This window comes from Schistocerca piceifrons, chromosome 7 (assembly GCF_021461385.2).
Source record: "Schistocerca piceifrons isolate TAMUIC-IGC-003096 chromosome 7, iqSchPice1.1, whole genome shotgun sequence".
In the NCBI taxonomy this organism is placed as follows: Eukaryota; Metazoa; Arthropoda; class Insecta; order Orthoptera; family Acrididae; genus Schistocerca; species Schistocerca piceifrons.
The window spans coordinates 413,621,842-413,648,204 of record NC_060144.1 but is presented as its reverse complement, the minus strand read 5'-3'; the positions used below and the strand labels follow the sequence as shown (position 1 = coordinate 413,648,204).

Genomic DNA, 26,363 nt, shown 5'->3' with positions numbered 1-26,363 from the left:
AAAATATAGAAATTTTAAACAATAACATGCTTTAATCCTAAGGAAATTTTATGAAATCTCTCTCTCTCTCTCTCTCTCTCTCTCTCTCTCTCTCTCTCTCTCTCTCTCTCTGTGTGTGTGTGTGTGTGTGTGTGTGTGTGTGTGTGTGTGTCTGCCATATACTATAACTACAGAAAATAAAGACCAATTGAGGCAGCAGTCTGAATACATTAGACAACAATATACAATTGTAATTCTTGAAGAACAAGACAAAGAAGAACTTTACACCAATTCTACTTAAGACTAGCATTACTGTACGAACACTATGGCAACAATCTTAAATATGAATGGAAAATCCAGCAAAATTATGTAATGGTTGGACACAAACCCAAGTAAACAAAAAAGTGGAAACAATAGAGTATGTATAAATAATATCTGAGATAGAAGTCAGTAACATATTCTGCAGCTGACAAATGGGGAAGGAAATGGAGAATGGGAGAGAAAATGGAGGGGAGCATGGGGGCATGATACAATGAAAACAAAGTACTTCACAGGACTGTGTTAAGCTATTGCTACCACAGCATACCAAAATTCCAGAACTGGAGACAGAAATTTTTTCTGGGTACTAAAAATTTAGTCTTCAGCACCTTCAAACTGAATTAAATTAAAAGTAGGTTTAAAAAAATGAACAAGTGAAAAATAAACTTTTCTAAAATTATGAAGTGTTTATAGATTAAAATTCATTCTAGAAGAAAAAATACATACAGCTAGATGGCTGATTGACGAAAAATAGGATGGTTGGGGCCTTATGGACCAATTATGACAAAGTCTTTAAAAACTGAATACAAGTTTTTATCATATTGTAATTGTTGTGGACAGTTGGCCTCTGCCTTTTTGGCAGGAGGGGGCATGGGGGGTAGAGACACTTCAACCACCTCATTTTTCCTTCAGTCAATTTAGGGGACACTGCAGATTCTGCAAAGGAATGTGACTCTCACACCACACTTATCTCATAAAAACATAATATGGACAATAGGTTTCCATATCAGTATATTAAATGCTAGTGGTTAATAAAACTGCATAGAGAGATTGGTAAAGCACAGATGAAAAGTCACCACTTTCACCACAGAAGATAATCTTATGTAAGAGATAAACACATGTTTTTAGCTTTTTAGAGCAACTTTTTTGAATCTATTCCTAAATAGTTACTTTAATTTCTGTTTTCCCCTGAATCCCTGCATACTCTAATATCCAGCATAATTATACTTTATTCCTTATGTACTGGATCTTTTTTCCTATCAAGAACATTGGTTCAACAGGGAATCTGTACAGATGATAAACTTAGTCTTTTGATTAAGCTTAAATTATTATATTGTCTCCATATTTGTATACAGGTACCAAGGACAGTAACTTCAGCCAGTGTGGTTTCAGCTATCTGAGACTGTAGACATGTGTACAAGTTGCATTTGCGTGAGTGTGTGCACGCTTGTGTGTATGTGTATCTATTGCTGACAAAGGCCTTAATGGCTGAAAGCTATAATTGTGTGAATCTTTTTGATGTGCCTATCGCCACTCAGCATCTCTGCTATATGGTGAGAAGTTCCATTCTATCGTCCAGGAACTGGATATGTAGAATCCCATTATGTAGCTTTTTTTCTAATATTTGATTTGAAAAAAAAGTTTTCATCACTAAACCTGCTCTTTTAACTCACAACTATAGAAGTAAATGTATAAAATAGCCATTAAGACTACAAAGCAATGCCGTTTATAATTTAAATAAGGGGAAACAGATAACAGAGGTTCTCTGACTGTAGAACGTTACCCACCAACAGCGCCAATAAAATTATAAAATGAACAATTCCTTTCAAACTCAAGAGCGCTGTGTTGCATGAGTGCTATGCACTGACCTGCAGAGGGTCTGCTGTGTGACGGCACTGTCTCTCTGCTGCATGAAGTGTGCAGTGGTCTTTATGCCTTGACAAGGGACAGGAGCCAGTCAAAAACAACCATGTTGTATGTGCAACCAAAACAAGGCTTGCAAGATACAGTGACTGTCTACAATCTAGCACCTCCACCTCTTGAAATAAAGTTTTCTTACATGTAGCCCTATACTGATTTTTTAACAAAAGCAGTTATGGAGACTTCTCTGTTTCTCACAATGCAATCCATGCACTTCCAGTCAGATTTCCATTTTCTGAAATGTCCAATATTCCACTATTGTACACAAAGTCAGTCATCTGAACAAGCAGCAGCTTTTTTCAAAGTGAATAGCAATCAGGCTTTTTCATAATATTGTTATTCCATCCCGGACTCTTCATTTTTTTCTTCAAAGTAACTACTTTTACTGTTTTATTTTTAGCCTGTATAAGCATAAACAGTAAATGGCAAAGTTGTGATGGTTCATCCTTAAAACAGTACACAGCTGCTGTATTAATAGCTGCTCCCCTTTGTTAATGTATGTTTTGATTTGTTCCACAACCCTGAAGGTTTTCCTACATGATGGAAGCTACAGAATGTGATGAATGGATTAAGCATACTCGTATTCTATTAGTGATAGAGAAATGGTGGTGTTGGAAATCTTGGCACTCGAGGCACTTCTTTATCAAATTCACTCAGCTATTGCTCAGCAAGTTCCTTGAGATGCTTCTAGCTTGGCAGGTAATAGGAATCAGATATGCCTATTTCTTATAGAATGATTATGAAATGGTTAGTGGTAACTTTTCCCTCCACTTCCACAATGTACATTTATAAGTGGTCTGGCAATTCTCTCTCTCTCTCTCTCTCTCTCTCTCTCTCTCTCTCTCTCTCTCTCTCTCTCTCTAGTAAACCAACAATAAATTCATTTTCAGATTCAACATACAGGATTTGCCATAATCTCTCTCAACTTTCAGGCCTAAATAATGTAAGTCTTGTCTACAACAGTAGTAACTCCATCTAGATTTCTAATAAAGTTACAATAGTTATAATGCTTTCATTCTTTTATCCTACACTGATCATAAACATCTCTTATTTAATAGCACAAAATTCCTTATGTATTTGCTTTCTTCAAAACATAGGTGTGCTAAACAAAACAAAAAATACATGTTATATTTATTGGATCTACCAGAATGATACATGATACTGTGGTATGACTAACTATCTTGTTCTAAAATTTATGATGATATGTAATCATCAGCCAGCTTGATGGTGATAGAGTATCTTAATAAGTCAACATTCATGAAAGTAGATTTTGCTGCTCATACATACATATGAAAACTTCAGAACTTTTTAATAAATCACATAGTGTACCACTTACCTGGACAGTGCAATAGCAGATTTTTGTTGTAATCTTTCTGCAGCTGTAATTTCTGCTCCTGTCTGCAATGGGCAGGAACGTACTTGAAGAAAACACACAAGAGCAAGTGTAGCTCCCTGTGATGCCAATGAATGCCTTGTTTCAGGAACTGCTGCTACATTTGCAAGTAAAGTAGCAGTCTGTTCTCTTAAGAAAACAGGAGCATTTGGCCCTTGGGATCTTACTGCTGCCAGAAGGTGACCTATTGTTGAATATTCCAATAGGGGCCAGACACACCTTGGCTCAAGGTGACTCATATTGGCAAGTGCAGCGGCTACTAACAGCAAGGTCTGCTCATCAGCTTTTGGAGTTGCCATCCCTAAAACATAATATTAGTACTCACTGAAATTATTTATCCAGTTTTAGTTATATGTCTGTTATTATTGGAAAAACATAAAAAACAACAAATTGAGTTCCCAACTATTGAAAATAAAATTTAATTATTTACAAACAAATTTAACTTCACAGCTGCTAACTAGTGTTGGAGATTTTCTTAAGAGATCAAGAAATTCTCCCATTCTTCTAAACACTGTACATCAAAAACTTAATTTATGTTCAAATGAGCAGTAGGTATATCACACAAAATGTAGCCGACTGATGCACGAAAAGACTAAGATAAGGTGGACCAAATTAGTGGTAAACAACTCAGTTGTCTCTATCCTGTTCTGTGTGTTAATATACTTGACAACTGAGGCATGTGAGACATGCAAATCTATGTGAGTGGCCAAATAATTGGCTCGAATTGTCCAGAATGTTCTGGCATGGCACCTTATCATCCACAAAAATTCCATCATTGTTTGGGAACAAAGTCCCAAATGGTCTCCAAGTAGTCCATTTCCAGTCAATGATCAGTTCAGATGGACCAGAAGACCCAGTCCATTCCATGTATAGACAGCCCACATCATTATGGACCCACCACCAGCTTAGACGGTGCCTTGCTGACAATTTGGATCCATGGGGTCTGCACCACACTTTAACAACATCATCAGCTCCGGAATTTGCAATTAGCCAACTGTGGCTGCAGTCTGCAGCATTCTTAGGGCTGAGTCAGTTGCCCACCGGCGAGGCACACAATGCATCCACCCCCTTCATCCAGCCGGGCTGGTAGGTCACTTGGCCCCAGAAGCCACGAAAGGGTTAATGTACGACCAATGCAAAAAAAAATTATGCTACACAAAGCAGATAAAATATGAATTGTAACAAACTTTAGTTGGATTGGACTGTTGAACAAAGGTGGTTAGGTAGTGAAATATTATTTAAAAAAGGAACTTCTTGGTCTTTTTTCCGGTTCTGGACAACCTGCCTTGGGTTTCAACTCACTAGACATTTGTGTAATCAACACTCTTTGCAGCATATTTCTGAGGTAACAGAGCAATTGTATGAATTTTCTTTCTCTGCAGATAACACCCATATACACACTCTTTGCCGCTAATTTCATCAAAATTAGCAGCAGTGCTCCACTTCCTCAATCACTCCTGACTTTTGTTTAGTAATACCTGTCGTCTCTTAGTTTACTTGAGTCCTATCACTTCTCTAGTAATATCTGTCATATCAGTAGTTTATATTTTCACTTATTGTGAACATCATCCACTGGTGTCAAAATTAAAGCCACAAACCGCTATTTACCCAACCTATGTCTAATTCACAACATAATCATATAAACTGTCAACAGATGTGCCTTTGATTGCATTCTTCATGGAAGATGGCATTCCGGTCAATGAACAAACATGACAATGATGCCGTCAGGGCAACTATAAAACAGGGTAATGTTTGCCGGGTAGTTCCACATCAACACAGTTACAGACAATGCAGTAAGTGACATCAAAAATAGACGATCGTTATTTTGTTTTAAAGTAGGGTGTCCATTCGTCCCGTTTTTCCCGGGGCAGTCCCGTTTTTTACCAAAATGTCCCGCTGCCCCGAAAGTTTTTTTGGGGACGCTCAAATGTCCCGTTTTCTTAAGATTCCGCTTGGCTAGAGTATTTTACGCTACTGGTTGTTTGACTTGCTATTAACTGCGCAATTATTTACCCTAGGAAGCGTGTGATGACTTTCAGCATACCCAAAACCTGTATCGAGCTGTCAGAAATCGCAAGTAATTTTAAACGCACTATAGGTTACGAATAACAACGAAGATTCTTCTCTTCTAAATCGATCCACTGAATCCGTCCTTTCAGTCCAGAGATACTTTACACCTTGATACTTGCTCTCTGGCTTTCGTCACCACACTGTTAATGTTTTGCACTGTGCAATCACTGTCTCACTGTGCCAAAACGAAAGTGTAATTTTAACTGCAATATAAAAAGCGAGTTTCCTTTTATCACTGGTAGTGGAGAAACTGTAGAATGTACGTTGTGCAGATCAAAATTTGCTATTGGTCATGGTGGAAGGTCTGACATTGTGAATCCCATTAAGACGAAGAAACATCGCATGAGTGATCAAACGAAAAGAGCAAACAAATGCGTGAGTGACTGCTATGTAAACTTAAAATCAGTAACAGAAATGGATAGACAGCTGGCAGCACAAGAAGCTACATTTGCATACCACAGTGCAATGCATAACCATAGCTTTAAGTCAACGGACTGTACTAAAGCAGTTGTTAAAAAACTTTTCAATTCTAAATTCACATGTGGACACACAAAATGTAATGCAATCATTTCAAATGTTATTGCACCGTATGCAGCTCAGCAGGTTTTAAATGAACTGAAAAGTGCTCGATTCATTTCTGTAATGATTGATACATCAAAATCATCTGGATTTGTAGTTGGTTCCTCTCCTTATCAGGTATTTTCACCCTGAAAATAGCATCACGGTGAAAGTGCTCGAATTGGTTAATTTACCTGGAGAAACTTCAGATTTACTTCAGAATTATGTGCTGGGGGTTTTAAAGAAATGTGATCTTGAGGGAAAGCCGATTGCAGTTTCTGCAGACAACAGTAACACCAATTTTGGTGGTAAGCAGGGTAAAGGAAAAAACAAGTTGTTCTATAAACTGCAACGGAACACAGTGAATAATATAGTAGGTGTTGACTGGCCAGCACATGTGGTGCACAATTCCTTACCAACTGACTCAGATCTGACTCAGATTGCCTACCCATCGACTGCCAGTTAATTGTAAACAAAATCTACCATCATTTCCACACATACATATACAGTAAGGGTTGAATCTCTGAAGTCACTCTGTAAGTTTACTGAAACTTAATACAAAACTGTACTTTGGCACAGCAAGACAAGGTGGCTATCTCTGCTACCAGCATTGGAAAGAATTGTAGCGATATTTCCTGCTTTGAAATCATATTTCATTTCCCTTGATAAGTGTCGTGTTATCCTTAAACAATTCTTTGATAACCCTGTGTCTATTGTTCTTCTACGGTTTCTTGTTAGCCAGCTAAAACCTTTCTCCACAACAATTAAATGTATTGAGAAACAAGAAATCACAATAGTGGAAGTTTATCAAGAAATAAACCAATTATTGGGCAAATTACAATGTAGAAAATCTGGAAGATTTCTTACATCCTTTGTACATGAGACTCTAAGAAAGCTGGAAGAAGAGAGTGAAGTTACTGTAGAAAAATTTCATGTTTATGCTGACATCTTCTATGACTCTTGCATAGAGTATATTAAAGAATGGTGTTTACCATTTCTCACACCTTTTAAAGCATTTGACTGGGTTAATACTGAAAAGGAGCAGCTACAGTGGAAGGATATTCAGGACTGTTGTGTTTTTGTTAAAAGTATTGTACCAAATTTTCCTGTTGATGAAGACGAACTGTTCGATGAATTTTCATGTGCACAGAACTTCATTAAAAGTGAAGGAGGATAGAAAGAAAGTGTTGGTGCAACGTGGTGTAAAATATTTGCTTATTTCAAAAGTAAAAACATTAACATGAAAAACAGGATTCATTTGGTGGAGTTTTGTCTGGCAATTCCTGGGTCAAATGCTGCTGTGGAACGTGTGTTTTCATTAGTGAACTATCTGTGGTCAGATGAAAAAAACAGAATGAAAGTTGAAACAGTGAGGGCCTTGCTCATTGTCAGAACACACTTTAATGGTGTATCGTGTACTGACTTATGATACAATTTCAAACGAAAATGCACTTCTTGATAATGTACATAAAAGTAAAAAGTACGGTGATAGTGTGGCAGAATAATTGTAAAAAGTGATTTGGGATCATCTGAGTGCACGATGTAAAGTTAAAGTTGTATGTGTATTAAATTTAGTCAATACAATATTTATGTCCCGTTCCCCCCCCCCCCCCCCCCCCCCTTCATTGTCCAAGGTTTTTCTCTAATTTATTTGAAATGTCCCCTTTTTCAATGAAAATGAAATGGACACCCATTTTTAAAGGCACAATGGTACCGTCTTAGTACTGCACGACAACCGGTATCCGGCCTCACATCATCCACTGGACACTTTGTATCGAGGCAAATGGTGTACATTAGGCTTCGGCAGAGGCTTCAGCAGTGTGTCCATTATTGTCAGAGACCTGCTGTGTGTGTATCTCTGATGCTTCTTCACAGAGGGAACATCTAGAGTGGAGTCATCAACATGACACCTGGATGGTTGAACAGTGGGTCAATGTCTTTTCACAGATGAGTCATGATTTGATCTGGAGAGTGATTCTTGATGGATTTGCATCTGGAGGGAATGCTGAACATAATTTCTGGACCCAAACAGTGTGGCAAGAGACTAATCTCGAGGAGGATCTCTAATGATGTGGACAGGGATTATGCTGATCACTTGAACACTTCTTCATGAAACTGTACACATAAATCAGCAAGGTTTAACTACTATCAGGTACTGTGACCAGATATTGGGACCTCATGTGCAGTTGCCGTGAGGTGCCGTGGGCCCACACCTCATATTGATGGATGTTAATATTCGACCTTATAGAGCATGGGTGGTTGATGTTTTTTTGGATACGGAAAATATTGCATGCATGGTGTGGCCTGCTTACTATCCTGATTTGAATCCCATAGAGCATGTCTGGGATGCACTGGGAGATGGGTCGCGTAACGTCAGCATCCACCAACCACTCTCCAAGGCTTGCGAGAAGCTCTGCAGGAAGTATGGGGGTTACTGCCTCTTACTGCCTCAACATGAGATTGATGACATATTTCACAGCATGCCTTGTCATTGTCAGGCCTGTGTTGCTGCCAGGGGTGGTCACATCCCATAATGAGCACATTAACTAGTTGTCGGAATGTGTGAGGAGATCCATTAAGTTTGAAAACACGAAGAACATTTTTGTCTACCATTATGCATGTTGCATTTGTTTACGTTCTGCATTATTTAAAATGTTTCTACTTTACTATCACGTTTATACTTTATGTGGCAAAACGAATGCAACTTTGCAAATTTTCCATTTGTTGCTTTAATTTTGGCCACCAGTTTAGTTTGGCTGCGTGGTGTCCTATTTAGTAATTTATAACATTCCACTATCTGAAACACATGAATTTACACTTCAGCAATTTTCTCTATGGGTCCCCCCCCCCTTTCCAATATTCTCCAGCCCCTATAGACATTCACATCAATCTAATCCAATGTAACAAATGTTTTGCTAGGAGGCATCACTTTCTGAAATTAGACTTTAGTTTACAAATATATTTGAATCTTTTAAATAATGCACTTATATGCTATCTTATACCATCAATTACTAACGATTATTTTCCCTACAGTAGTATGTCTCTGAAAGCAGTAGAGTTTTCTTTGATATTCTAACTACTTGTTTGCTTGTTCATTAGGAGTCTGACAGTGAAATAATAAATTATTTTCATCTGTTTTCAAGCCATCTGTAATACTAGATTGCACCACACGAAGGTGATTTTTACATGTTTTATGTCAAACCATGCAAACATGCAATGCCTCATATATAATAGAAGTTCATAAGTAACAGAAAGAAATGTCTATGACAAGACTTTATGAAATACCAGTACCTCACTGATCATTCACACAAAATAAGTAAAAATTCATATGTGGGTGCACATTCAGGATCTAACAAACTGTAAATAAAACTATTAAAAGTAACACTGTGCTCTATAAAATTTCTGTGTTAAATGAATTGTGTAACAGGAAGAAGGTATTTATAAAATAATTGTGTAGACAAAGCAGGTGGTGGTTTAGTAACCACTGACACAAATAATTAGCAATAATTTACATAAATGCCAATTTGTGTTACCTTTGTTTTGGCAGCAAATTTGGTTGCACTAATGAGAATAAAAAAATAACAACAATGAGCAACTGTATTGGAAAAAAACTTAAGAAGTTAAAGCAACTTACTCGTGAGGGATTTGACTAGTGATGGCAAATGTTCAGCCAAACCATGGACACTGTGATTATCTTCTACCCAAGGAGAAGTAATTTGAGCCAAAACTCCAACAGCTTCAGACAACTCTGATATAGGGCGCGATTCATCTGCTAGCAGTTCAGATAAAATTTCAACACCACCTGCCTGAAAAGATATTTCTAAGTTGCTGAAACACTTACGGTCAGTATGCTATAAAGAGTAATCAAATGAAAATGAGACAGATGGAAAGAAGTAAGTACACTGTTTATTATTTCAAAAGTAAATGCCATAATTGGTAATACATTTGTCCCACTGAGAGACCAGATGGTCAGTGCTTTCATAAAAAAATGTTTGCTGTTGCTTACGGAACCGCAGTTGTACCCGAGTGTGCACTACTTTGTCCAAGCAAACCACAAACGTCTTTCTTGAGGGCTCAAAAATATGAAATCACGTGGGGAGACATAAGAACTGTATGGAGGATGTGTAAGGGCTATGCAGCAAAATTTCTACAGCATAGTCGGAACATCCTTGGCAACATGTGGGCAGGTATTAACCTGCAACAGAATGGTGGTGTTTGTCAACATTCCTGGGTATTTGGACCTGAGGGTGCATTTCAATTTATGCAAAGTGTCCACGTACCACTGGTGCAGTAACTGTGGTGCTATCTCCCTATGAGATTTCTGTATTTGTGGAGACCTGAAGGAGGACATTCACGATTGTCGATTTACTTTGGAGAAGAGGTGCTTGCCTGGGTACAATCACAGTTCTGTATGCAACAGCAAACATTTTCCCCACAAAGGCACTGACTATCCTGTCTCACAGTGAGATAAATGTATTAATAGTTATGATGATAGCTTTTAAAATAATACGTAATTTACTTACTTTTTCCACATGTCTCATTTTCATTTGATTGCCCCTTGTACTATTGTTTTTCTGGGCCAATAAATACTCTACAGCATCTGTGAAACACATTTAAACTACGAACTGATTTTTTGCCTGAGCAACTTGCTTGACATTGGTTTCACTTCTGATGCATTGATTTGTATTGGTCCAGTTTTATCTTGGAGCAAAAATTGTACATGTAATATTATGCAGGTCAACAAAATGAGGATACAGTTACATTTAGTATCAACAGAAAAGAAGTGAAAGTAAGTATGTACATATTCTTACAATCTATGTTTATACAACATTTACTTTTACAAATTTAGACATCCTTTTACAGAATCTAAAACAACATCACCACAACCACCACCACCACCACCACCGCCGCTGCTGCTGCTGCTGCTGTTACCTAAAACATCAGTTGTGCAGGTGCTCAAAACTATGACTAATCATCAACAAGGGCTAAAGGTGCGAGAGTAATAACCCTGTATAAGAAGTGCAACAACTCAAGGACAATGTACTGGCTTTAACAGAGGATTTATGAGGTGAAAATCAAACAACGGAAAATCCGGGATAGGAAAGTTGCTACTCACCATGTAGCAGAGATGCTGAGTCGTTGATAGGCACAACAAAAAGACTGTCACAAATTAAGCTTTCCGTCATTAAGGCCTTTGTCAAAATAGTCAACAGACGCACACGCGCACTGATGCAAACTCAACTCACAAACTCGACTGCAGCTCAGGCAACTGAAACCACACTGTCTCTGTCGTCTATTGTAGACAAAGGCCTTAGTGGCCGAAAGCATATTTGTGACAGTCTTTTTGTTGTGCCTATCTGCGATTTATGAGGTGAGTATGAACAAAAGCTATTTGCAATAACAAGGAGACACATGGTAAATACAATTTCTTTCCTCCCTCAAATTATTGAACACTTCATCTTTCTTAAACAATGTCTAAATATCTGCAATGGAATACAGAGTTCAAGTAAACAAAACAAAGCTGAATTCCACATGGCATTAGTGTTACTCACCTGTTCAAACTGTCGTATGCTCATTGCAACACAGCAAACTGCAGCAAGGGCTCTTAGTGATGCAGTGCGAACAAAACTTGAATGAGAATCGAGTGTGATGGTAAGCAAACTATGAATGCCACCACATTCAGCTACCAACTGTCCTGCTCCTGGACTCTCCAGTCCAAGTGTTGTTAGGCCAGAAAGAGCAGCTCGCAGTACTAAGTCATTTGGTGGTTCCTCCACACGTGCCAATAAACCCTGTAATCATCAGCTCAAATTATGACATGACATTTCATTTCTGCGGAATGAAATTTTCACTCTGCAGCGGAGTGTGCGCTGATACGAAACTTCCTGACAGATTAAAACTGTGTGCCAAGTTCAAGTCTCGGCTTGGCACACAGTTACACACACACACACACACACACACACACACACACACACACACACACACACACACACACGAGATAATTTCTTTGTGGTATTTATTTATTTATTTATTTATTTATTTTGAGTTCTGTAGATCCATTTGAGAATATACCTCTGGATACAGAATGAGACAGATTTTTAAAATAAAATATTGGTTATATGTCTTATTCTATTTGCACTATGAAAAGTTATAGTGAAGCATTTCACACAGTTAGCAAGAAAAGCTCTAATGGAAATGAGATACTGCTTGCTTAACAGCTCCAATTGCTTAAGGGTATGTTGACATTACCAGCTTTGATTAGTAACTAATCCCATTGTTAGATAAAACTTAAATTAAAAATTTAAAAAACCTCTACACAAAATATAAGCCTCTTCTGTTTCATGTCATCTCTTCCAGTCCTGTGTGTCTCATATCCACACCTCAAAATAGGTAGTGAAGCATAATTATTTATTACATAAAATATGAAACCAATCTAGCTTTATTAGCCTAACATTGTTAAAGAATAGAGTTACCTATTTGTCTTATATAATCTTTTTAAATAGTTAACATATGAATTTCGTTTCATGCATTAATCTGTCTTATGAGGCCTAAGTCCTGCAGTGGTTTGATGATAGTGCACTGACTCATGCTTCACTGAACCATGAATCCAAGTTGTGTGCTGTGCAGTATGTGCCATGTCAGGTGATATCAAGCGCAGCGACCCAAATGGGCAGTCATCATTTACAGTTATGTCTATATTGTGGAATTTTTGGAATAAATTAATTAATAACTCCGTATTGTTGTTTTGATATTTACCTACATTGCCCAGGTAGCTTACTTGTATTTAAATTTCATACTTTATCATTTTTAGATATGTTCTGTTTTTATTTTATTTACTTAGCTACAACAATGCAACGATGCTAGGATCCAAAAATTATGACTTAAATTTAACTTAAAGGGGCAATATGTCATATTATTTTTTTTACTTTTAGAAGTTTTTTGTGTCAAGGTCTTTTTTAAATTTTTAATTTCAGTTTTACTTCATGCGTTTTGTATTTTACTAGTAGACATGGTATTGTCGACAATCTAATAGTGAAATCAGATGAAACCGATTTTCCTGTAGCCCGTTTCTGCCATGAGGGACCAAGTGGAACCAAGACAGTTGTTCTGCTCTTCTTTTCCTCATAATTTGTAAAGGTGGTTCCGTTTTTCTACACGGCTTATGAACTGGCAATCAAGTACAGTTATTATTGTCGCTGATAGTGGTTAATTCAGGAATATGTTCGTCTATAACACTTAAGGTTTTCATCATATTTTACCACTGTCACTTGTTTGATTTATGTGTCTTTCTTTATTTCACACACACACACACAAACTTACTGACTATGTTTTAGTATATATTTAGCTAATTTAGGTAACATAAGCAATAAGCAGAGGTGATATTTCTAAATCAAGTCTGAAGAAGGTGGGGTGTCATTGAGCTCTCTTGCAATAGGATGCCTAAACTGTTAGGGCACAATCATTTGATTTAATAGTGAACTGTAGACCTAAAAAAGAAATACAAAAAGGCTGTGAGAGGATAGCTTTATCTTTTACAGTTGAGTCATGATCACCCTTTTTCTGCTTTGTGTGTACTGAAGAGGGAGACTTCAAAAGACAAAAATCATCATTGTTGGTCAACCACAAAAGATAAACATATGTTCTCATGGACTTTTATTTGTGTCTTTTTTGAGCTCTACAATTTGGTACTATGTAGCTTGATGTAGCTCGTGAATATTGCGCAGCATATATCAAGAGAGTGTGCTGGCAGTAAACATTTTTACTTAATTTATCTGATGAAATTTAAATGGCAGAACAGACATTCATGGAACATAGCTAAAAACCATCCCAATTAAAACAGTTTTCAAATAAAAAATCTGCATTAAAATCAGACCTTTCATTTGGAAGCAAAAGTACCACAGAGAGATACACATGTTAAACTTATGACACCCCTCTGTGTTGGCAGTTAAAAAGAAATAAGGAATTATATGGCATTACTGGCAGGGAGACCAGTAGCTTCAACTGCTTAACTGGAATGGGTTTACTCTTTAAGTGCACAATGACCAGTTTCCTCAAGGTGTGTGAGAGTTTAGTCTTCTGTTGAGTGTAGGTGACTGTTATGGATATGTATGTGGTGTTATAGTGTCATCTTTGTGTTGCATGGTGATAAGAAATCTTAGTTTTTCATGTCCCATCAACAATAAGGTCTGGAGCACAAGCTTGGATTAAGGAAAGACATTGGCCATGCCCTTTCAAATGAAACATCAGAGGCATTTGCCATAAGTGTTTAAGAAAATCACAGAAAACCTAAATCAGGATGGCCAGAGACAGATTTGAACCATCATCCACCTAAATGTGAGTCAAAAGTGCTAACCACTGTGCTGCCTCACTTGGTGATGAGAGGTGGGAAGGAAAGGATGGAGGGGTGGATTACAAATAATCTTGATGATAATAACTGTGGAATTTTCAGTCCCGGGATCTTCATGCACTTGCTGAAGATTAATATAGCCAGCGAAAAGGTTTAGGGGTTCCCAAAATTTGTAATCTATTACTTTTTGTTATTATCTGTCACTTACATAAGATAGGATAAAGATGAAATAGATATCTAAAAATAGAGATAAAATTAACACAGCAAAAAAAAGAGAGGAAATTGCATGTTAGTATGGAGAAGGCCACTGCTGGAGTGTCATTCCTCCCCCCTCCCCCACACCCAGGTGATCTCATTAGAATATTTCACCTAACGCCTGATGAGGGGACAACAGTGGCTCTCTCTTTTCTCCTGATATGCATAGGTGTACACTTACAAACGAATTCCCGGAACTATCATGTGGACAGATTAGCACTAATCACTTTATTGATGGAACATGATCTATGAACAAATGATTTTATTAACTGCTAATTGAAACTGTCCATATGAACAAACCATTTTGCAACTGGAACTACTGGTTTGTTATTCCTACATCTATGTGATTACTCTGCTATTCACAATAAAGTGCCCGGCAGAGGGTTCAATGAACCACCTTCGTGCTGTCTCTCTACCGTTCCACTCTCGAACGGCACACAGAAAAAACAAGCACTTAAATTTTTCCGTGCGAGCCCTGATTTCTCTTATTTTATTGTGACGATCACTTCTCCCTATTAAGGTGGCTGCTAACAGAATGTTTTCGCAATCGGAGGAGAAAACTGGCGATTGAAATTTCATAAGAAGACCCCATCGCAACGAAAAATGCCTTTGTTTTGATGATTGCCACTCCAATTTACATATCATGTCTGTGGCACTATCTCCCCTACTTCGCAATAATACAAAACGAGCTGTCCTCCTTTGTACTTTTTCGATGTCATCCGTCTGTCCCATCTGATGTGGATCCCGCACCACACAGCAATACTACAAAATAGGGCAGACAAGTTGGTGTAAGCTGTCTCTTTAGTAGATCTGTTGCACCTTCCAAGTGTTCTGCCAATGAATCACTGTCTTTGGTTGGCTCTACCCACAACATTATCTATGAGATCGTTCCAATTTAGGATATTTGTACTTGTAATCCCTTAGTATTTAGTTGAATTTACAGCCTTCAGATTGGTGAGACTTACCACGTAATCAAAATTTAGAGGATTTCTTTTAGTATTCATGTGAATAACTTCACACTTTCCTTTATTCGGGGTCAATTGCCACTTTTCACACCATACAGACATCTGACCTAAATCTTTTTGCAATTCATTTTGGTCATCTGATGACTTTACAAGACAGTAAATGACAGGTCATCTGCTAACAATCTAAGATGGCTACTGGGTGAGAGAAGCTGAACATGCTTTTCGGATCAGTTCATTGATACATTAAACATATTTTTTTCCAAAACTTTTCCTCACATGTGGTTTTGTTTGAAGTGCAGACAGTATTCACTGACCTGCTATGTTTTGCATTTCTCAGATACTTAAGTCGTATTTGCAATCTTCAATTTGCTACTTGCACTGATAGCTACTTGTCCATCACTCTATCAAATCAGAAATAGAGAGAGAGAGAGAGAGAGAGAGAGAGAGAGAGAGAGATAGAGAGAGAGAGAGAGGGGGGGGGGGGGGGGGGGGTAATAGCAATATAATGTCAATGAATCATAAGCTGTAGTAATTAACTGGATGTTCTCTATGTTTTTCTAAACACAGTTTATCATATTTTCTTCAAATGCTGCTTACCAGTATGTGCTGCTTCAATGTATGATCAAGCAAAGCACTTAGATGATGTTCCAGTTCCATTGTCTTTTCGGCAATCTGGTCAGCATCTAGCTGTGATGCAGCAGCTACACTTCTTAACCTGTCACATGCTGATTCCAGTTGCTGCTCCACGTTGGTATCAGTGGGGGATACCTCCTGGCAGAATTCCAAGATGTGTCCAGACAGGCTCTGCGCTAATGGTCCTACATGCTCCAGACCACCATAATCCAGCTGCCTGAACATTCAAAATCATTAGTTTGTGTAAGTGATTATATGATGAAATACAAAAAATTTAGCATTCTCAGTGTGAAACAGTTTAGACTTCTTCAATGTGTGTTGAGAATGGGAATGCACAGAAGCAGTTCCACATGGAAGAGAGCTGAGATCTATGTTCTTATTTGAAGAAGATGGCATTCATCAATGTTTGTATGTCTCTCATGAAACACTGAATGATAAAAACATTATATTTAACAAACTGAGGAATGCAAGTGAACATGTGCTTTAAGGTACAAAACATGTAATGCACCAACATTTAAATAATGACCATCACAGTTTAACAACAGTGGAAATTCCTCTCTCTCTCTCTCTCTCTCTCTCTCTCTCTCTCTCTCTCTCTCTCTCTCTGTGTGTGTGTGTGTGTGTGTGTGTGTGTGTGTGTGTGTGTGTGTGTAGGATGTCAGTTTGAGAATAGTGAACTCTGACAGACTGTTTGTCTCCTTGCTTGTTTTCTCGAGAATTCCACATGCACTGGTACCCAGCAGAATGAAAGATATTTTTCTTCCTATTGAAGAAGGATAAGGGTGTCCAATATGTTTCGTTTCATTTTCTTTGCTCAGTGCATTCGTTGCAATACCAATGGAGTAGTAATGGAATTGGAACACACGATTAACATTTTATTCTGAAGATGCCTTATTTGTTCTGATGCCTTCAAGATGGCATGAAGCTCTTCAGCAAATATGGTGTATTGATTTGGATGGTGAATCCTGAAGACACAATAGGGAAAAATGACTGTACAGATAAAGAAGTCCCATTGCTTTGAATTATCATTGCACATTATTTTAAATTTATGATGTCTGTCTAAAACAGCATAAGATAAAATTTAAATATTAAATTCGAAAAGCTTTCTTACAACACGTTGAGTCTAAAAAACTGTTGGGCCTCCTTGGAGCCAAAGCTCCAACCTTGATGTAAAAATTTCATATTTTTGACACCCGTCTAAAAGACCATCCTTCACATATATCCTATAGGGCCCGAGTGCTTGCAGCCAATTACTGTAATTCTTTCCACTGGCGAGCAAGTACCAGTATGGTATGCAATTATATACACTATGTGATCAAAAGTATCCGCACACCTGGCTGAAAGTGACTTACAAGTTCATGGTGTCCTCCATCGGCAATGGCAATGTTGGAATTCTGTATGGTGTTGGCCCACCCTTAGCCTCGATGAGAGCTTCCACTCTTGCAGGCATACTTTCAATCATGTAATGGAAGGTTTCTTGGGGAATGGCAGCCCATTCTTCATGGAGTGCTGCACTGAGGAGAAGTATCAATGTCGATCGGTGAAGCCTGGCACGAAGCTGGATTTCCAAAACATCCCAAAGGTGTTCTATAGGATTCAGGTCAGGACTCTGTGTAGGACAGTCCATTACAGGGATGTTATTGTCCTGTAACCACTCCGCCACAGGCCATGCATTATGAACAGGTGCTTGGTCATGTTGAAAGATGCAATCGCCATCCCCAATTGCTCTTCAACAGTGGAAAGCAAGAAGGTGCCTAAAACATCAATGTAGGCCTGTGCTGTGATAGTGCCACGGAAAATGACAAGGGGTGCAAGCGCCTCCCCCCCCCCCCACCCCCCCACATGAAAAACACGACCACACCATAACACTACCGCCTTCGAGTTTTACTGTTGGCACTACACACGCTGGCAGATGACGTTCACTGGGCATTCGCCATACCCACACCCTGCCATCAGATCGCTACATTGTGTACCATGATTCATCACTCCACATAATGTTTTTCCACTGTTCAATCATCCAATGTTTACGATCCTTACACCAAGCGAGGCGTCGTTTGGCATTTACTGGCGTGATGTGTGGCTTATGAGCAGCAACTCGACCAAGAAATCCAAGTTTTCACAGCTCCCACCTAGCTGTCATAGTACCTGCAGTGCGCCGTGATGCAGTTTGGAATTCCTGTGTGATGGTCTGGATAGATGTCTGCCCATTACACATTATGACCCTCTTCAACGTCATCGGTCTCTGTCAGTCAACAGACAAGGTAAGCCTGTACGCTTCTGTGCTGCATGTGTCCCTTCATGTTTCCACTTCACTACCACATTGGTAACAGTGGACCTAGGGATGTATAAAAGTGTGTAAATCACGGATACAGACATATGACAAGTGACACCCAATCACCTGACTACGTTCGAAGTCCGTGAGTTCTGCGGAACACCCAATTCTGCTCTCTCACGATGTCAAATGACTACTGAGGTCACTGATATGGAGTACCTGGCAGTAGATGGCCGCACAATGCACCTAATATGAAAAACCATGTTCTTGGGAGTGTCTGGATACTTTTGATCACTGTGTATCAATGACCAAAAATTATAAAAAAAAAAATCTCTGGAAAGTTCTGTGTCGCACCTCTTATTTGGAACACTGAAAAGCTTTGCTTAAGGCTAGTTTCATATGAGCACTAACCGCCTTAGAAATTAAGGCTCTCCAATCTACAGGTCCTAATGAACTGAACCTTTGCTCACTTAAGGTTTTGAGTAGACAGATTTTTTGTCAAAAGCTAGGCCACAATGTACTCCTCAAAAACTATAGTACTTCAAGAAGAATACTGTAACATTTAATCTCTTAAGTAAAAGAATGAAAATTGGTTTTTTACTACAGGACACCAATATCAAGATGTGCTCAAATTTAATTCTAACATTTATATTTTCGTCTCAGAACTCACCTTCTGAACTTTGAAAGCTCTGTAGAAATAAGTGTTGTTTGTTGCTGTAAGTGGCGAAATTTAGCATGTGAAAGAAGTTCTGCCATATTTTCCACTTTTTTTGTGATTTCTGCTGATAATGACTTGCTCTGCAGTGTTGTTGTGCACTCTGGTTCATATATACCAGCTAAATCTTTCAGCCAACAGTGAACAGCCAAATTTTTATGTGGTTCTGCATTTTCTTCTAGAGATTGACTTCTGGAAAGAAAAATTACATAATAAAGACTCACTTGTGGCTAAGTGGTTATCAGATATTCCCAAAAAACTGCAGTACAAGGAGGGTTGGGAGATGGGGTGGGGGGGATACATCATGAAAGTATGCCATTACCAGCATTGGATTGATATTATACAAGATGTGCAGTAGAGATAGAAAGATAAGGGAAACATTACTGAATTTCATTCTGTCATTTGTACCCTATACTCTTCAATTTGAATAAACAGGTGTCCAGGAGCAATAATTTCTGACATGGAGCTGTAATGTAACCTGAGCCTTGCCATGCAATATAAATTAACAATGTGTAAGAAAATGTTCACTTCGGCTCCTTCCAGCCTACTCACAAATTAACCTTTAAATTATTTTTCTTTCAAATTTATAAGAATCTGCTTATAAGAAACTCAGCATATCATTCAGCCCAAACAATTCAATGACTCTACAACAGTAAAGTAAACTGAAATAAGTTGGTAACAATTACTGTGCTGTACTGTGAATATCTGGTGCTCCAGTAATTCAACATTGTATGATAATTGGATAACTTCTTGGGCTGCAGCCACAAACTAATCAAACTGCTGAAGCAAAATTTAGGAGTAAAATTTTCCTCTTCTGTAAAATATTATTGCAGTTATGGTGTTCACCAAGATAGAGGTAAATCTAAGTCAATTTTATAGTCTCTAACAGGGAGGGTTTTCACAAGTTATAATTTATGTTTACATTGCCATGTGTCAAAACTTTGTGCTCTACACACAGGTGCAGCAATTTTTAATGCTGTGATCAAACTTCAGTAATATTAAAAATAGGTTCAGTATTTTAGTTTGTGAAAAGTGCAGGATGGAATCAGGTGCACAACTCTCCAAGGAGGAACAACATTGACAATGATTTGTACGTCAATGACTTCAAAAGAGTAACACTGAGAATCAAATATGGCTTCAACAGTGGATATTTAACTTTTACACACAGTTCATGCTTATGGATCACTCAGAATTTATATCTGTCAGCACCACTATCCCAAACATTCACAGAATGGCTTAGTCACAGCCTTGAAGTTTAACCCAACTTGGACATCACTTTGTATCGGAGCATGCACTGAAATGAATTTTCTTTAAATGTAAATCAATGCAAAACATTGTTCAAAAATCTGGAGCTTTTCACAATTTTATGCATTATTAGAATGTGAAAAGTAAAATTCATTTGCAAAGCTCCTCATTATAAATATAAAGCAGAAGGGTGACAAAACTGCAAAATTTGAAGAATATTGTACCTGCATTTGAAATAATGCAAACACACTTGAAAGTTGCATGCATTAGCAGTGTGTTGTCATCTGTGAGAGTACACTGCAAAAGAGCAATATTGTGAACTTCCGACAGAGCCTGCCACAGATGACTGCCTACTTAAACCCTGCCACACTACTGATTGCACACATTTGCCCTATCTTATTGTGTTCAGTGTACATTATAGCTATTGCTGTACATGCCACAGTCTAATAAAGTTGTACTAACATTCTCCGTTGTGTTGTTTGTCGAAGTTATAACATACGTGACGACAAGTGTGGGATTGTTCTCTGTGTGGTTTTAAGTCTCTGGTTGGTCCTCTGTTGTGTCTACAATGTTTGACGGTACTGCTGATTAGTTTTTATGCCAGCTGGTTGATCAGCAAGGGGTACTTACTGAGATGTTGCAGCACCTCAGTCAACAGCAGGATGTGTTTGCCACAGCACAGCGCAATCAAATCCAGGTATTATGAACACTTGCCTCCGTTTTGGCCAGTTTGGAATCTGTCTCAACCTATGTCACCTGCCGCTACCATGGTCGTTTATCTCCGGCTGTTTTCGGCTTATAATGAGTCTGTCGAAAAATGGGAAGCCTATGAAAAATGGTTGTGGTAGCATTTTCATGCATTTGGTTTTACTGATGTTACCTTATGCCGTTCTTTCTATTTTTGTCTTGGTTATCACCTTGCACGTATCAACTCCTTTGCCAAGTGGCCGCCACACAGGATCTGTCTTCACTCTCTTTTGAGAACAAGTGTGACCTCCCTTCGAAATACTAATGTAAACAGACGCACGTCACTGCTCCTCGAGTTGAGCCCTATTGGTCTCGCAAGAAATGATGTACATAAGGAGTCGTATGCCAACCAAATAGTTTGTGGTGCAATCATTCGGATGGCCACTGATCACGAGGTTTGTGAGCGAGCCCTTCAATGTGAAAACCCCACCCTCTCCAACATTCTGACTATTGCACGATCATTTGAGTTTTTTAGGGCTGTGGGTACTCAAATTGAATTGTGGTGTGAGGTTGTAGAAGTTCAACCTGCTTCCCCCACCATTTTCGGGATGGTTCGCAGGGGAATGATACGGTGGCAGCAGTCTGTGTGCGAGCAAAACATCATAGCAGCTGGCCTACCTCAGTACGGCAGCCACAGCTGCATTTAAAGTACAAGCCCGGTAATGAATAACAACCCAACAGCTCAACGCTTCCCTCTTGAATGTCGTGTTTTGTCACTCTTGATAGGTCAGATAGTCCTATGCAGTGGGCCATTTGCCACCAGTGCAATGACAGTGCTCCTGTTTGTAATGCAAAATTCAAAAGCCTATGGTGCATACTAACATGGATGCAATTGTGTATCAGCAATCTCTGTTGCATCCAATAAGCTTTTTATTGATGTCAAGGTTTATCAGAAGGTTTTACACATGCAAGGTGACACTGGTGCTGCCGTGTCATTACTCAGCCAGCAAACATACATGGACTTGGGTTCTCCCCCTTCAGCAACAGTGTCAAGTACATTAGTCACCTACAATAAACGAAGCATTCTGATTTTATGTAGTTTCTTGGCCCCAGTCACACACAAATCTGTGGTTCATCAACTGCCTTTTCTAGTGGTGAAAAATGCACACACTGAAAATTTGTTTGATTTGGATGCCTTTAACCTTTTCCGGTTAACTATTTCCAATGAAGTCTCTGATAAAGTGTCTTAAACACAACTCATCTCTTTATGCTCTGAATTTTCTGCCCTGTTTCCTGTGAGTTAGGATTGTACCAATAATTTCAAAGCCCAAATTACCATGAAACTTTTGGCCTGACTCAATTTCTTTCAGGCTTAACAAGCTCCAATGGCACTCCGTGACCAAGTCAGGGCGGAGATCAATTGCCTCACTGCCTCCAGGGCTGTCCAACCGAATGTATCCAGCAAATAGCCTGTCCCCTTAGTCATTGTTAAGAAGCCATCAGGATGGTTACACATTTGCAGCAATTTCAGAGTTTCTGTCAATGCTCAGTCTTTCATTTACACATATCCCTTGCTGCACTCTGATGAACTTTTTGCTAAGCTCGCTGGTGGTCAGTATTTTTCCAAGAACAACCACTCTGATGCGTATTTGCAGCTTCCCATTGATATGGACTCTCAACAGCTCTTGGCCATTAGCACGCCTTTTGGCTTATATCAATGCTTCTGGTTACCATTTGGTGTGGCCAGTGCCCTGGCATTTTTTCAACGGTTTCTCGAACAACTCACCTGGTCTGTGCCTGGCTGTGCCAACTATCTTGATGACACTGTGGCCTCCAGCTGCACCACTGCTGAACATCTCAGGAACTTATATATGCTCTTTTTGGTGTTACAGGCTGCTGGATTAAAAAGCAATTTGGAAAAGTGCTGCTTCTTTCAGCCTTCCATTGTTTATCTTGAGGGTGAGGTATCTAGTGCTGGCATCAAACCCCTTCAACAGAATGTCTCTGCCATTATGGGTCTTCCGTATCCTACATTAGTCAATGAGCTCCAGGTTTTTTCTAGATAAGTTTGCTTATTATTAGAGACCAAATTATATGCATTTGCATGTTGAATATACTTTTGCATATTTGGCTCCTTTTCACCAGTCATTGCATATTTTATGCTAAAAACTAGTGACGATGCATATTTTCACTCTATGTTTATAATATTTTAAAAATTTAGATGGGCAGTTTCTAGCTCAATCTAGATTTGATGTCTCAAAGATTGACCACGACGTAGAATTGTATGCAATTGCTAACCGAGAGGCCACTGCCTAGCAAAATCATTACAAAAGAGGAACAGGAACAGGCAGACAGAGTCAATGCTCCTGCGCACCTACCCCTGGGCCCCTCCACTGTCACTGTCATACCATATGTATCAGCAACAATTAAATTAAACTACACAAGCTTTTAGTTGCACGTCCATTGCTTCAGTTTAGCTTTCTATCTACTTCTACACAGTCAAACGTATTTACAATGTGTACCGCGTAACACGTCCTGCGCCATGCCGCCCAAAAAAGAAAACGTCATTTCGTGGATAGCTGACCACCCTGGAACATTTACATATGACGGAACTGTTTTATATTATTGAGTTTGCGAGAAAAACATTCCGTGCAAAAATAAGTTTCAAATAGACCAGCAAGACAAGACAAGTCTTCATATTGCAGGAATGCAGAAGAAAGTACCACAACAACAACTTCTGACAACAGCAAGTTTGCAGTAGCAGGGATTTGTCCACAAATAACCAAAAAAGTCAGTTTAACATGGACCTATGTGAAGCATTTATTGCAAGCAATATTCCTCTTCACAAACTTACAAATCCTATCCTCAAAGGTTTCCTGTGCAAATATTACTTAAATCAGAATTTATCAGATGAATCAACATTGCGTAAAAATAACATACCGACAGTTTTCGTAAATGTTCTGGAAGAAATATGCAATGAACTCAAGGAGAGCATTATCCGGATTTCAGCTGACGAAACCACAGACACTTGTGGCTGTTACATTGCAAATTTAATTGTTGGTGCTTTAAAAGAGGAGCCTACTTCTTCCTATTCAGCGGCCTACAAATAACTCGAAAAAATAAATCATTCTACCAACATCAGATTTGTGAATGAGTGTATTAGAAAAATATTTCCAGAATCTTCTGCAGATGAAAGGCTGTGTGTGTATTTCAGATGCTGCTCCCTATACAATCAAAGCAGGAAAAGGCCTCAGAGTATTTTACCCCAATTTGATTCATGTGATGTGTTTTGCTCATGGAGTACATCGCCTAGCTGAAGGAGCTCATTCCAAATTTGTGAATTTGAATAAACTGATTTCACCCACAAAGAAAGTGTTTCTAAAGGCTCCTGTTCACATCAAGACCTACAAAGAGAAACTAGCAAATGTGCCTTTGCCTCCTGAACCAGTGGTAACTCATTGGGGTATGTGGGTCGATGCTGTGTTGTTCTACAATGAACATTTCATGGCCATTGGAGGTGTTAAACAACTTTGTTAGTGCAGACGCTTTGGCAGTTTGACAGTGCAAGGAAGCAAAGACATTGCTGCGATTAGCACTCACTTTTCCCATATACCTGCAAGTATTAAAAGGCTTCAAACTCAAGGTTTGGTGTTGAATGAGCCTATTCAGTTGTTGTTGTGGTGGTCTTCAGTCCTGAGACTGGTTTGATGCAGCCCTCCATGCTACTCTATCCTGTGCAAGCTGCTTCATCTCCCAGTACCTACTGCAGCCTACATCCTTCTGAATCTGCTTAGTGTATTCATCTCTTGGTCTCCCCCTACGATTTTTACCCTCCACGCTGCTCTCCAATACTAAATTGGTGATCCCTCGATGCCTCAGAACATGTCCTACCGACCGATCCCTTCTTCTAGTCAAGTTGTGCCACAAGCTCCTCTTCTCCCCAATTCTATTCACTACCTCCTCATTAGTTATGTGATCTACCCATCTAATCTTCAGCATTCTTCTGTAGCACCACAATTCAGAAGCTTCTATTCTCTTCTTGTCTAAACTATTTATCGCCCACGTTTCACTTCCATACATGGCCACACTCCATACAAATACTTTCAGAAACGACTTCCTCACATTTAAATCTATACTCGATGTTAACAAATTTCTCTTCTTCAGAAACGATTTCCTTGCCACTGCCAGTCTACATTTTATATCCTCTCTATTTCGACATCATCAGTTATTTTGCTCCCCAAACAGCAAAACTCCTTTACTACTTTAAGCATCTCATTTCCTAATCTAATTCCCTCAGCATCACCTGACTTAATTCGACTACATTCCATTATCCTTGTTTTGCTTTTGTTGATGTTCATCTTCTACCCTCCTTTCAAGACACTGTCCATTCCGTTCAACTACTCTACCAGGTCCTTTGCTGTCTCTGACAGAATTACAATGTCATCGGCAAACCTCAAAGTTTTTATTTCTTCTCCATGGATTTTAATACCTACTCTGAACTTTTCTTTTGTTTCCTTTACTGCTTGCTCAATATACAGATTGAATAACATTGGGGATAGGCTGCAACCCTGTCTCACTCCCTTCCCAATCACTGCTTCCCTTTCATGCCCCTCGACTCTTATAACTGCCATCTGGTTTCTGTACAAATTGTAAATAGCCTTTCGCTCCCTGTATTTTACCCCTGCCACCTTCAGAATTTGAAAGAGTAATCCAGTCAACATTGTCAAAAGCTTTCTCTAAGTCTACAAATGCTAGAAACATAGGTTTGCCTTTCCTTAATCTATCTTCTAAGATAAGTTGTAGGGTCATTATTGCCTCACGTGTTCCAATATTTCTACGGAATCCAAACTGATCTTCCCCGAGGTCAGTTTCTACCAGTTTTTCCATTCGTCTGTAAAGAATTCGCATCAGTATTTTGCAGCTGTGACTTATTAAACTAATAGTTCGGTAATTTTCACATCTGTCAACACCTACTTTCTTTGGGATTGGAATTATTCTTCTTCTTGAAGTCTGAGGGTATTTCACCTGTCTCATACATCTTGCTCACCAAATGGTAGAGTTTCGTCAGGACTGGCTCTCCCAAGGCTGCTAGTAGTTCTAATGGAATGTTGTCTACTCCTGGGGCCTTGTTTCGACTCAGGTCTTTCAGTGCTCTGTCAAGCTCTTCACGCAGTATTATATCTCCCATTGCATCTTCATCTACATTCTCTTCCATTTCCATAATATTGTCCTCAAGTATATCTCCCCTGTATAGACCCTCTATACACTCCTTCCATCTTTCTGCT

The 26,363-nt window shown here is 38.9% G+C and overlaps 1 protein-coding gene across 1 annotated transcript in view; it reads right to left on the bottom strand.

The window, feature by feature from the left end:
- The window catches only part of LOC124805745 (protein inscuteable homolog), a 153,218-nt gene that overhangs the window by 37,357 nt on the left and 89,498 nt on the right, over window positions 1–26,363 (bottom strand). The window contains exons 4-8 of the mRNA XM_047266313.1: window positions 19,102–19,338; window positions 16,124–16,376; window positions 11,512–11,751; window positions 9,594–9,765; window positions 3,275–3,632 (exon numbers count right to left, since the gene is read on the bottom strand). Coding sequence (XP_047122269.1) covers window positions 3,275–3,632; window positions 9,594–9,765; window positions 11,512–11,751; window positions 16,124–16,376; window positions 19,102–19,338 — 1,260 coding nt within the window. The remainder of the gene's footprint in view (window positions 1–3,274; window positions 3,633–9,593; window positions 9,766–11,511; window positions 11,752–16,123; window positions 16,377–19,101; window positions 19,339–26,363) is intronic.